Source organism: Epinephelus moara, chromosome 10, assembly GCF_006386435.1.
Source record: "Epinephelus moara isolate mb chromosome 10, YSFRI_EMoa_1.0, whole genome shotgun sequence".
Classification (NCBI taxonomy): Eukaryota; Metazoa; Chordata; class Actinopteri; order Perciformes; family Serranidae; genus Epinephelus; species Epinephelus moara.
The window spans coordinates 16,644,326-16,657,720 of NC_065515.1; the positions used below are offsets into that span (position 1 = coordinate 16,644,326).

Here is a 13,395-nt window from a genome sequence, read left to right on the forward strand (position 1 = left end):
ACTAATGAATGAGTCAGTGTGTTCTTCTGCTTCTCTTCTTTTTTCTGCTTCTTGAGAAAATAAAAAATGTCAGTGCACGTACAAACTGGATCTCTGTTTTCCACGAATCTGGACAGATCAGCTGACGGGCTGCACTGATACACATGCTTCCATACATGGGACGATGTGTTTTTCTGATCAAGGCTGTCTCCGGTGATGTCATTTGTTCCTCTCTGCTGTCTGACATTCCTACCTGGTCGACGCCTGACAGTTATCTGGACTTGCCAGTGCCTCTTGGTCTAATTCAAGAGAAGTAACTGACAGATGACACAACGCCATCCATTCAAGTCCGGACTCGTCCTCCCCCCAGAAAAAAGCTACAGTGCTTTTTTGCAACTGAGTGTTCCAGTGTTTTGTTATTCATCTACTGCAGTTTCACTCATAACATCTTGAGACATCTGGCTGCCGATCTACCATCCCAAAGATTTCATGGTAACAAGATTTGTCAGAGACGTGCCTCAGTCCTCAGTTAACTGGAGTCTTAACTCAAGACGTACACAAACACAACCAGCTGACATGAGTTATTGCATTTCTCATGTCATTACTGACTCTGAGCAGTACCTAGAACACTTCACAGGGACTTCTTGAAAACCACATCCTCAGGCTGGACTGACCTCATCTGTTGTGATGAGTAATGGCGGGACCCTGGTAATTACAGAGGCCATTACTGAAACAGTGGCAGTAAATAGGATTGTTATGTGGTTTGTTTGTTTGTTGCAAGGACTGCAAGATAAAACCTGAAGCAGGTTAAATTTAGACCCTATCGAGACTAATCACCCCATTAAGTCATGCCCATAATATTTGTTTCAGACCAGCTAAGTAGTGTGTTTGTGTGTTTTGTACACACTCAGAATGTATGGGTTGCAGCTCCATACTGTTGGCTGCGCTGTGGGAATTTCTTGGCTGCGGTAATGGGAGATTTGGAAGCGGTTTGTTCCCCCTCTGCGTCAAACACATCAAACAGTCTTTTCATCAGCTGTGACCTCAGGATCTGTTCCAGGCTTTGGGCCAGCCTGATATCAACAGACATTTAATCACCAGCACCCAACATTAAGACTCATCAGCAAACCCGTGGAGCTATGATTAGACCTCATAAAAAAAAAAAATACATGCCTCCCTGTGTGTTTCGGAACATATGTGAGTGTTTGCACAAGAACGGTGCTAGTTGCGGCATGTCCTAACATCAGAGGAACTTCTCTTTTATGTGTTATCTCATGTGATCGCATTTGGCCTCTTGATAAGGAATGCATTGGGCTCAGGCTTTTTTGTTTGGCTCTACCCCAACAGAGCCTCGGGTCCGATTGCTCAATAGTCCTGTGAGTGCAAAGTCACAAAACGTGTTCATAATCAAGGTTAGAGCTGGAGCTAGGGATTTGATTGACAATAAATAGTCGAGAAGAGAAATGACCTGCAAAATATAGCAAGAATCACTGCAACAAAGATAAAAAAAAATACGGACTGGACTTAAGACTACAAGGTCAAAGGTTCAATACCCGCACTACTGTGGAAGGAAATGCGTCAATGAGTAACTCCTGCTGTCTTTAGTAAATTATTTGAGGTGCCTTTAGGCAAAGCATCCAGTTTAACGAGTGCCCCTTTCTCCTGCTTCGCCTGCAAGAGCAGAAAATTATTAAACTGGATTGCCACCTGGCGTGAGTAACTACATGACAGAAAACATTGCTAAAAACCTGCCAAGATTTGCGAAGTTCAAGAGAAACATTAAAAGGTCAGTCATAAACGGTGACCTGTATCTGTGTTTCTCACACTCTGAGTTATCTCTTCCCCTCTTTGGCCTCAGCCTCCAGGCTGATTTATTTCACGGGGTCTGAAAAACCCTTGAAGAGTCACCCTTTACACATCAACACCCTCACCATGTACACACACACACACACACACACACACACACACACACACACACACACACACACACACACACCTAAATGCCTGTGACTGGCCTCTTCTATAATCAGCCGGTAGCAGTTGCTTTGAGAGGCTAAGACAGAACACCAAGCTCGAGGGCAGATATTTTCTTTTTACGCCATCTGTCACTGAAGCTATCCCACCTGTTCGCTGCGCACTGTATGCAGTACTGTTCTGTGGCCTCCTTCAGCTAAAATATTGTCCAAAAAATTACCCATGTGAAAGAAATAAGTGGCTGGATATAGAGTAAGTTGAAGATTTCAGGGCGTTTTGTTTGTTTCCAGACATTGTTTCTTGAGATACGGCTAATGTGATCTAATAATGATTTTCATTATTAATGAATCTGCACATTATCATTATTTTTTATAGTTTTAAAAAACATTAGGAGTCCAATATTAAATGTTAAAGTCCAAAATCACATCATCAAATGTCTTGTCTGACCAAAATAGCTGGAATCAGAGAATGATGGGAGTTTTATTTTATTGATAAATGACTCAGCAGATTAATCGGTTATTGAAATGATTCTTTAAGTGACTTATCGCTTCAACTCTAATGTGATGTCCCCATATATTGTATAAAGTGGGTGTAGCCACTGTGATGTCACCAATTGATTCGTGAACCCATTTTGAATCCTCAAGTTTGGATTGTAGACATCTTTAATTTTTTGAGTCGGAAGTGACCATATTTGGTTGAGATGGTGAAGATAACTCTAATGCTAGCTGCTAACGTGGTTAGCACGAGGCATTTAAAACTATGGTTAACTGTGATAAAGCTAATGCTAATTTTTGCTACCAAAAAGAAGGCTTAAAACCATTAAAACAAAATGAACTCCCTTGAAAAACTGACAATCGTACTCATTAGAGCAGGGGTGTCAAACATATGGCCCGGGTGCCAGAACCGGCCCGCCAAAGGGTCCAATCCGACCCACTAGATGACTTTGCACACCTCATACTAATGCTAAGCAGTGTCGGGTCGAAACACTAGATACTGAAATTCAATGAATACTTTCTGTGGTCAGATTTAAAGCTATTGAACACTGTGCAAAATATTGTCAACGAGCAGCTTCAGTACAAAAGAATCTGTATCAGCCTTCTGTCTTGAAACAGTGTAATAAAAGTGAGTAGTCGACTGACTGAAAGTGGAAAAACTGAGACATACTGTTGAATTTGCACATTTTCTGAGGTTATCGTGGGCTGTTCATCATTAGTTTTGTAAATGGATGAACATTTTCACAGTTGACTTCTTTACATAAATAAGGGAAACATTTTAAGAGGTTGTTATTTATAGGTCACTATGTAATGGTTTTAGTGGACCACTGGAGGTCAAAGTGGGTTGTATGTGACCCATGAACTTAAATGAGTTTCACACCCCTGCGTCAGAGGGTCTTTTAGTGCAACCAGAACATTACAATTAACTACGCCTGTGCCCTGTGAATTTTGGATTATGCTATGGTTACGTTACCTTACCAGCATTGTCGCCATGTCACCAACCTGTTTAAACAGGTGATTTCCTTTTGTAAAAAGAAAAAAAAAAAAAATCTGTAGAGGCCAAAACTGTTGTGTACCAGGCTGTAAGCATGTTTATTTCTGCTGTAAAGTTGGGCATTTTAATATGGAGGTCTCTGGGGATTGGCTTGCTCTTGGAGCCAGTTTTGGCACTTTGCAGTTTTTGGCAGGAGTCCTGACACTGAATCATTGCTCATCACCAAACTTAATAAAGAACAGTATTTACTCTGCATAATTATCACATTTGTAAGCTGTATGAACAACTTGAACAAAATTTGATTTTGGATTAGACCAATTTAAGGCTGCAGTGTTTATTAATCTCACTAATTCAGCACAGATCAGAGCTGCACATGGCCCATAGAAACTAATACTCAAGTCAGTATCTCACACATGTTCACTACCACACGTCAGCTGGTCTAGGTAAGCTTCAGCAACCAGTATCTCCTTCCCACTGGTGTCACGTTGTGTACAAGGCGACACATTGTGCAGTGAGTGGAGATATGTATGATATGGGAGTATCCAGGCAGTTTGCAGGATGAGAGGAACCTGGCCGTATAATTAGCTCGTCCAGGCCTGTCATTAACAGAAGCCTCTGGAAGGCAGCCAGTGCTAATTGTTTATGAGCTGTCAGTCAGGACTCTTTGTGCTCTGAAGCTTCCGCACAGTTTACTGCCCTGGAAACCTGCTGTTTGTGCCGCTTAAAGCCGATCACCTTGTTCTGGGAACAATGCAACATCTGTGTGCCAAGATGAGTGAGTGCTGAAGGAGGAAAAATGATGAAGGGGAGGAAGAAAGGGGAGATTTAGGGAAGGAGTTATGGAGACTTTCCCACTGCAGGGGCCTCTCTCTGCCTCAGGGCCTGTCATGCTCTGCTGTTACAACTGGGGGAAGCGCACACATACACACAGTCACAGTCAGATGAGTTTGCCCTTCATGCCTTGTGAAACACTGTCATCATGTGTTCCTCTTCTCCACAGGAAGTATTCTACATCCTCATCAATCATGTACCATGTGGTACAGACATCTCTGATGATAAAACTGGTGTTAGACTCACTCATGTTTGTTTGGTGTTGCATTATCATGATGATACTGGCCTATTTCTTAAAATGTCAGATATAGATGATATGATGATAACTGTGTTATCAGCTTTGTCATGTTAGTTTGCTTATTTAACCAATCAAACATACAGATTAAAAGTTGTTTCACTAGTCAGTACCATCATTTCACATTAATAACCAGTAGTTGTTTATTAAAACCTTCTACTGTAGTCACTTGTAGTGCAACATCTATATTTCATTTCTCATAAATAATGCATTTGTATTATCATTGAAATGAAATTTTTACTGTCACATGTTTCAGAGGCTTTTCAACGCAGCTGAGATTCAAATTCAAACCAACAGCGTCTCTGTAAAATGTTACTATTTGTGAAACTTTATTAATAAAAGATCTAAAAGAGAATAAATAAAAGAGAAATTATTAGTAAATGGCTGCTCAAAAACCCACATGTACTTGTCCAGCTATGATCAGAACAGATTTTGGAAAGTTTTAACAACTGAGTTTATATTAACGTTCTTTCAGAAAGGAAGGTCATGCACAAAGTTTTGCACCTTTGCTTTAAGCTAAAATTGGTATAATGGAAATAACCTGGACTGCTTGTTTTGTTTTGTTTTTTTTATTTGAAAAAAAAAAATCATTTAATGCAACTAAAAGACGTAATACATGTTAATAGACATGATCAGAAATGCAGGTGTGTCTGAAATAGCTGGATTCTGTCACTCATTTTTGGCCCAGAATAATTAAGAGTTTTCTCAGGGAAATGTTTTAGTTTTACATTCTGTATGATTGTGATCATTTCAGCATTCAGTCTTTGTTAATGGACTGGAAATCCCCCTAATCTCAATGTTCTCATGAGCTCTTGGCTGTAATCAGCCAAAACATCAAGCACTTTTCTTTATGTTAGAGTCGTCAGAAAAATCATTATCATATGTATCGATCTTAAATATTTGAAACGGTTTCAAGTCTCATTTTTCCACATCGATAGACTTGTACCAGCTGCTCTTTGTCACTCTCTCTTGTTGATAATGTTTGCTGTTGTCATTCTTATGTTCTCTGCTATTCACCAAGAAAAGAAAAGTCGTCATTGTCATGTTATAGCCTTGTTATATTTATCTTCTGATAGACATTTTAACTTGTATGCCCCCAATATTTCCCTATGAAATTGAAAATGGTATAGAACATTAATATTTTTCAAGGTATTGTATCAAAGTTGAAAAATACCAGTAATGTGACAACACTGCTTTATGTATAACCAAAGCTGAACAGCCAAAAATTGCCAGTTTTTTTATGTTTTGACTTTTAATTTTGATGTGTGATACATTTTATGCAACATGTTGAGTCACAGTTCTGTAGAAGGGCTTAAGCACGGTGAAAAGATGCCTGTTATAGTTCATGTGATGCAGGATATGTGGGATTACTAACTCAAACAAACCCTACACCACTCCATTGTTGCCGAAATCCTCCTGGTCAATGTGATTGAATGCAGATTGGATGATAATGTTGACTCCATCTGTAGATCATCTTTCCTTCAGTCTAGTAATTAAGTGGACAATGCAGTCAGTGTCTTTTATCCACTGATGTCATGAGAGCCATTTTCTTGTTCCCCTGCTTGTCTAACAGCCCTGCCTGTTTTGTTAGGCACGCCTTTATGTGCACAGGGACTATTAAGGGTTTTATGTTTCTCATTTTGTGTGTGTGTGTGTGTGTGTCTGTGCGTGTGTGTTTGTGTGCGTGCATTGTCCTTGAGTCTTTTGGAACACATCAAAAGCCTGTTACCAAACTTACCAAAGTGTGTGCTCAGCAGAAAGAGTCGCATGTGTTTCTGATTCCCTCTGTAGCCCATAAATACCCTGCTCCTCAACAGATTATGTTTCTGTAATGACGGCGTCGCACAGACGATTTATACTGCGTATCTGCGTGTGTGTGTGTCTTCTATACTCTTAGGCTGTTTTAAGTTTTGTTTTGTTTTTTGTCTTCAGAAATATACTCTCATACATAGCTAACAGCAGGCTGCTTATACACACACAACATGCAAACTCCACGTTCCACAACTGCGATTCTAAACTGAATCCGACCACAAATATGGATAATTACAGTGCAGAGTTGGGAAGACATCCTCTCTGAACTTGAATACTGATTTTGAAGTCTTATATGATGATGTTTACAACAAGTCCTCAGTCATCTTTCAGCAGATAACATCCAGTCTTCTTCTCCTCCAGGTGGCTCCTATGTCCGGCAGTCTGAACGGGGAGCTGCTCCTGTCCTCTGGCCTCAACACCTCCACCACTGTCGGCGACCTGCCGCTGCCTCAGAAGCCCCTGGTGCGCGCCAGCCTGTCTGTCGCACCGGCCGACTATCCAGAGCGCCCTGAAGTGATGCTGCGGCGGGACACAAGCTCTTCCACCTTGCCACTAAAGACGGAGGTGCCGCTTCACCTCTTCAGCACCACCAACCAGCAGCACAAACTGGTGGGGGTGCAGCAGCAGATCCCCACCAAGCTGGCTGCCTTCAGCAGCGGCAAAGGGAAAGGAGGCAAGATAGGCAAAGCCTCACATCGCACAGACAGCACTGGTAAGGAGTTAGACCTCACAGTTAGGGTCACACCTGTGTACCTTTCCATCTCTGAACATCTGCCGAAAAAATTAATCAACAGTAACTGAAGCACACACACATCTGTACACACGGAGTCTGCTCTACAAACAGTCAGTAAGGCCCTTCAAATACCAAAGCTGCCTTTTTTCCAGCTCTTAAACCTGGCGCTCTCCAAGAAATAGCTGGCAGGGAGTGCTTGAGAGTGCTTTAGTGGCGCAGCACTTTTTCAGTCGAGACAGTTGATTGTTTCTGGTTGATACAGAATATCCACAAAATACCAGTGCAAGGTAGAGTCTTTGCTCTGGGTGAAGGGAAGGCTGAAGCACTTATGGAGAAAGGATGGACCTGCTGCTCTACATGGGGCATTAGGGAAAGATATATTATTATACACAATATATAGATATATTTCTCCTCCATTATTGTCAGTGTTCAGCACTCGTACGTGTAAGATGTGACAGTTGGTCTTTGTCCCTCCAGTTTGACTGGACGGCTAGGTAGGTAGGACAAGTGTCAAGCACAGCATTTTACCCAAGTGGCACCCCCCATAGACCCCCATGTTAAAATGCCCAACTTCTCAGTAACAGTTTTGGTCTCTTTAGCTATTTCCCATCGTCATGATGACTGTACAGATTTTTTTTTTTTTTTAATATATAACTCATCTGTTTGCATTTGATTAAGGCTTAACGTTACACCTAATTAAAGGTGAACAGCTTTGAATGACAGGCTGTAAGTCGATAGTGTCCACAGCTCCACCCTCTTGCCCAAATATTGGATCATAAAAAAGTATGATCGCCTCAGGAAACAACGGTTCAGTAGATACAGCCCCTAATGTACACATTCATAGATGTGCATACTATGGCTGCAGCTAACTGTAACTGTCATTTTTGATTGTTCTGTTCTTTATTTTTTCAATGAATCATTGGTTCTTTACAACATGCACGACAGTTTCCTACAGCTCATGATGACATCATCAGTCTGGCTGGACATCGGCTCAAAACTTATATGAATAATATTCAGTTTGCTACAAAGGAAGGCAGGAAAACAACACATCCTAACTACTAATCGTTGCAGCTCTCGTGCATTCTTTAATGTACATCTACATATTAAATACAATGTTTTTTTTCTTGCATATGCGTGCATGTATGCCAAGGACTTCTGGGAAGAAGAGATCTTGAATCCCAGTGAGACCTTCCTGGCTAAATAAAGGATGAATAAATAAATAATATCATGTAACTGATATTTTAATGGGACTTTAACAGCCCTGTAATGTCACATACAGTGTGAATGAATAGTCTGTATGAGTAAACATACAAAGGATGATGATTTCATCTTTTAAGTACAAAGAAAACAAAGACAGAGGAGTGTCGCAGTAAAAGGAGAGGGTGAGGTGTGTGACTTTTCTGTTACACTTGCACCAACAGTGCATCAGTTGCCAACTCATACCTACATCAGATTATCATAACAGTACGCTCTTTCACAATGTGGCGCCTGTTACACTGAGGTTTTCTCCTCTCTTATTCTTGCAGGTGATGTATAACAGTGCAGCATGATCGGTTTTAAAATGAATTTTTCTCACCCACTCTTTGTCGGTATACAAGCCATCTGTTCCTGACATGAGCTTGACCCGATCAGCATGATTTAAGTGGCTCGTTAGGATCACATTAGCTGTCTAAATTGGGTCAGCCCTCTGATTTATCAAATCGGAGCCTGAGAGAGAGGCTAGGCCGCGCTAGTTTACCAATGCAATCTAATTTTACAATTAAATCACCTTCTGTCTCTGTTTGTCTCGGTTTCTTTGCTCCCTCTTCCTCTCCCTCCCCTGGTCTCCCCCTCCTCCTCCTCCTCCTCCTCCTCCTCTCAGCCTCAGTGGATATGAAGCAGATGCTGCCGCTGAAGCTGTCCGCCCGAGACGACAACGCCCTCAAGGCCAAGCGCTCCATCAGCCCCCACCAGCAGCTCCCGCTGTCAGCCCCTCCTCAGCCTCAGTCCCTGCATCAGCACGCAGGTACCTTTATACACACAAACTGCTTATATACACACACACACACACACACACACACACACACACACACACACACACACACACACACACACACACTTCCTCCTTCGCTCCATTGGGACAAACCCAAACACAATCTCCTCCCGTCTGTCTTTGCCTGCTGCATTATTAAACTTGGTTCTCACAGACACAAACATGAGACGCACACATTCTCCACCTGGGCAAACCGGACCCCACCCGATCACGTTCCTGTCTCAAGCTTACATTCATGCCTCACCCTGTGTAAACACCTATCAGTTTCACATGCTTCAGTGTGATTAATGGCAGGCTGTACCGCTGACACAGACATTTTAACACTTTAATCCTCTGCCCTCACAATTACTGCTGAGGCAGGATTTCAGATGATAGATTTCAGTGTATAATGCTATTTTTGGATTAATCCCTTGCTCTCTAACAGCCTTTCTTGCATGTCTCCGACAGATCAACTCAGTCCCCCAGACAGCGCCGGGCCAGACACCCAGTCCACCTCCTCCATCAGCACCTCCCACCCTCCAAATGTCCAGAAGCCCCCCATGCCTCTTTCACAGTCTCATCCTCAGCCCTCTGTGCAGCCTCCCGCCATCCCTCCCCACTCTCAGAGCACCGGCTCCCTCCAGTTCCCGTCACATCTGCAGCAGCAGGGCCACAGTCCCAACGCTCAGGCACATGTCCAGGTAAATGTTCACGGGCTCACTCACAGCCACAGCATGCCGCCACCTTACAAGATCGCCACAGAGGACCTCAATAAGGAGGACGTCATCTTCTTCTAAACTGCAGTCTGCTGCCCTCAGATCAACCACTAATCACAAAAACAGAAAAAAAAGAAGAGAATTATGGGATAGTTGCAAATTAACGATGTGTAAACCTCCAAGAAGCCACTTAAATGCGATAATGTGATGTTGATGGTTGTTGAGTGTGGGCAGCTGTGGTGTTATTTAGGGCTGGTCAGGTAAGACGGTTTAAGTATCTTTACACAGCAGCAATCCACAGCAGAGAGCAGAACCTTTGTCAGCACTTCTGTGGTCCACACAGAAAGAAAAAAATGATCTTGAAGGAAAGATGACATTTCTTTTTTAACACTGCTATGTTTTTAAGATGCCACAGTTTCTTTTTATTTAAGTTTTAGTTTAAGTTTTTAACTCAAGAGGACAACAAGTATGAGGAGGAAAACAAAGACTTCTTCTAACGTGTTGGAAAAGGGTTAAATGAAGTTTAACCAATCCAAAGACATTAGCTGCGGGAGCTGATTTGACTGAATAGGACAATATGAAAGAAAAATGGTCGGGTGATTTTCAGACTCCGGTCAGGCTGGTCTGTGATGTGGGGAAAAAAGCGAAAGGTGCAGCGATGGCGCTCTGGCCTTAACCATCTGCGTCTTCTGGACCTGGATTCGCAAGAAATGATTCAACAGGAAGTCAGAAATGATCCAACTCTTAATACAGGAACACTTTCTGCTTGATGTTTCATTTGCACAATGTAAATACTCCATTCCAGACTAATGAATGAGCTTTTATGGACAACATGTTTTTCGTTTGGTTTTACATGTGTCAAAATTTTTGAAGGTTCATTTCATTGTGTTGTTCTTGTTCTTCTTAACCACGCTGATTTCAGAAGGCTGAACGGTGGAGTACATTTCGAGTGTTGCCACTGGTTGTGAAACCTGAAACAGGAGTTATTTTTTCAGACTGGTGTGTAATAATTCGTTTCAAATAAGGGAGAATTCAATTTGCGGCAAATTAATTTTTTTCCCCAACTCATGCAGAGTGAACAAACTCAGGGAAGCCTTTATTATGTCTGCATAGTTTGAAATTGTGTCTCAAAGGCCTTTGCACACTGAGTCTGTTTTTTTTGTTCGAAATTATCACACATCTAAAAATCCATCAGAGACATTTGACCAGGAATCAGTGAAGAAAATGTAGCAGCGGGACACAGCCATGACAAGACAGAGGAACAGGGTGCACAGAATCATTTCATAACTCAGACAGCTCACTTTCAACAGGTCAGATAGAAACATTCAGGTGGATTATGATGAAGAGGAGGTGGATGTAGACCACACATAAGATGTGGAGGACAGCTTAGCTCTGTCATGCAGCTGTGGTGCCAAATGAAAGACGGAGGGAGTGGTGACAGCCAGACTGGTAACTCCAGTTTAGAGAGGCGGAAAGGAAAGGAGGAAATGTGTCTTTTGATTTTGTCACGTATTAGGAATTTTCACAACAAATACAACAATAAAACGCATCAGAATCTGTTTGCAAGGTTTCTTTGCATAACGATTTTTTCAGATGACGGATTTAAAAAATGCATCGGAAAGAAATGGACTCAGTGTGCAAAGGCCTTTACTTGCATTATTCTCAAAAACACACAGGTTTTACTGTGCAATCATTATTCTTGCATTAATAATATTCCTAAAAAACATTTCACAAGTACATTTTGTTGCATAATTTAATACAGAAATTTACAACAGATAAATATGTACATTTAAGCATGTACTTAAATTATTATAATGTTTCGACCTTTGGGCCATCTTCAAGATCAACAAACATATGTGATATATATGTCATATACTTCCCAAACTTTTAGCAGAGCTGCTCTTGACCCTGTAGGAAATGAGCTCATCTTTGCAGCACACTGCACCGTGTAGACATCAAAAAAGCCTCGCTGAGTTTGTTCCACTTCATGTAAAGTATCCCTTTAAGAGACACATCTTTGAGAAACACATCTGTTGCCATTTAAGTGGAACCGTAGTGCACTGTGTAATTCATGACATTTCATGCTGCATGTTGTTTTAAGGGCAAAATTAACTTTTATTTTGAAAAAAAAGAGAGAAGATTTGGGGTTATAAACTTTCAAGACGACAAAAATAATCACAAGTTTCATACAGAGTTTAAATGCACTGGAAATATTTAACCCATCATCATAATAACAGAAATATGACTTTCTGATTTTGCACTAGTTGATCCAGTAAAATAAAGGCCTCTATGTGTTATCTCCAGATGAGTCAGATATTGACAGTAAGGCCCCACTGTGCATACTGGAGTTAAAACTGGTGTCAGCACTGTTTTATATCTCTCAGTCCCTGTTATTCTGGATTGGCTTCACTGATGTGATGCATCATATTATAAACTACACATCCTCCCTCTTTAACCACACATATATAGTATGTACAGTATTCTGGAGAAATGTGGTCGGAACATTGAAGCAGTTTAAAGGTTATGGACCGTGGCCTAATTTTTCACTCAAGTCAGGAAATGAAAAGTTCAGCGAGTCACGTTTTTGAAAGCTGTCTCTGCTGACTTGGCAGGATGGGTTCATTTCAGCAGAGCCAGTATATCTTTGAGATATATATATANAGGTCTCATCGATGTTGTGTTTTATTGATTGCTGATAACATTTCATTAGCTGCGTCTTAAATCTCTGCTTGACTGAAAAGCGGTACTGTGACGAGTGCAGTGGTCCTGCAACAAAAATGACTATCAGCTTTTGTCTGAAATTTCAATCTTGATCTGTCTTCACAGAAGAAATACGGAGATGTCCATGTGATTTCCTGTCTCTGTACATACGTGATAACCCTTTAAATCATGAAGGAGTTGACACATTGATGTGTTTGTGTCTCTGGAGGGAAAAATGTCAGAAGATTTTTGTCTTTGTCCAAGTAAGCTTGTCTCTGAAGCTGTGATCACTAGCTGGAGTGTTTTTGTATATTATGTATATTGTTGTACATACTGTGTGTGATATCCGCTGCACCGGCTGCCCTCTTACACACTCTTGTATTAGGAACAGAGATATTTGACGTGCATCATGATGCAAAAGTCAGCCAAAAGTCGGTTTGTGCATATGTGTATATACACTTAAAGTACACACATGGGTGTGTATGTACGATACGGTATGCCTTGCTTGGGGTAGACTGGTGGCAGTTTAATGAAACCACAATCAGTTGTTGCTGTTGTTTTTGAATGAACTTAAAATGAAGGTGTGCATATTTAATCTCCTGATGTGTGTCGATGTTGTAGCATTGAAGCCGAGGTGCACTGTCTGTCGTCTTTCTCCCGCGATCCATGAGTGATGTTTCACCAAGATTATGTAGCAGTCGTGAAAACTAAATCATCTGCTTGTTTCAGTTGGTTAAACCAAAGACACGCTGGGCTGACTGGGTTCCTGTCTGTGTGCTCTTGTATGAAGGAGAAGTGACACTGCGCTGGTTGTGTGGTCATCCACAGAGTCTTATTACTTGTGAAAACATTCTCC

At 41.4% G+C, this 13,395-nt stretch overlaps 1 protein-coding gene across 1 annotated transcript in view; it reads left to right on the top strand.

The window, feature by feature from the left end:
• The window catches only part of arhgef18b (rho/rac guanine nucleotide exchange factor (GEF) 18b), a 57,234-nt gene extending 46,843 nt beyond the window's left edge, over window positions 1-10,391 (top strand). Inside the window, exons 31-33 of the mRNA XM_050055270.1 lie at window positions 6,740-7,091; window positions 8,974-9,117; window positions 9,592-10,391. Coding sequence (XP_049911227.1) covers window positions 6,740-7,091; window positions 8,974-9,117; window positions 9,592-9,920 — 825 coding nt within the window. The 3' untranslated portion in view covers window positions 9,921-10,391. The remainder of the gene's footprint in view (window positions 1-6,739; window positions 7,092-8,973; window positions 9,118-9,591) is intronic.
• Window positions 10,392-13,395: the final 3,004 nt, after the last annotated feature.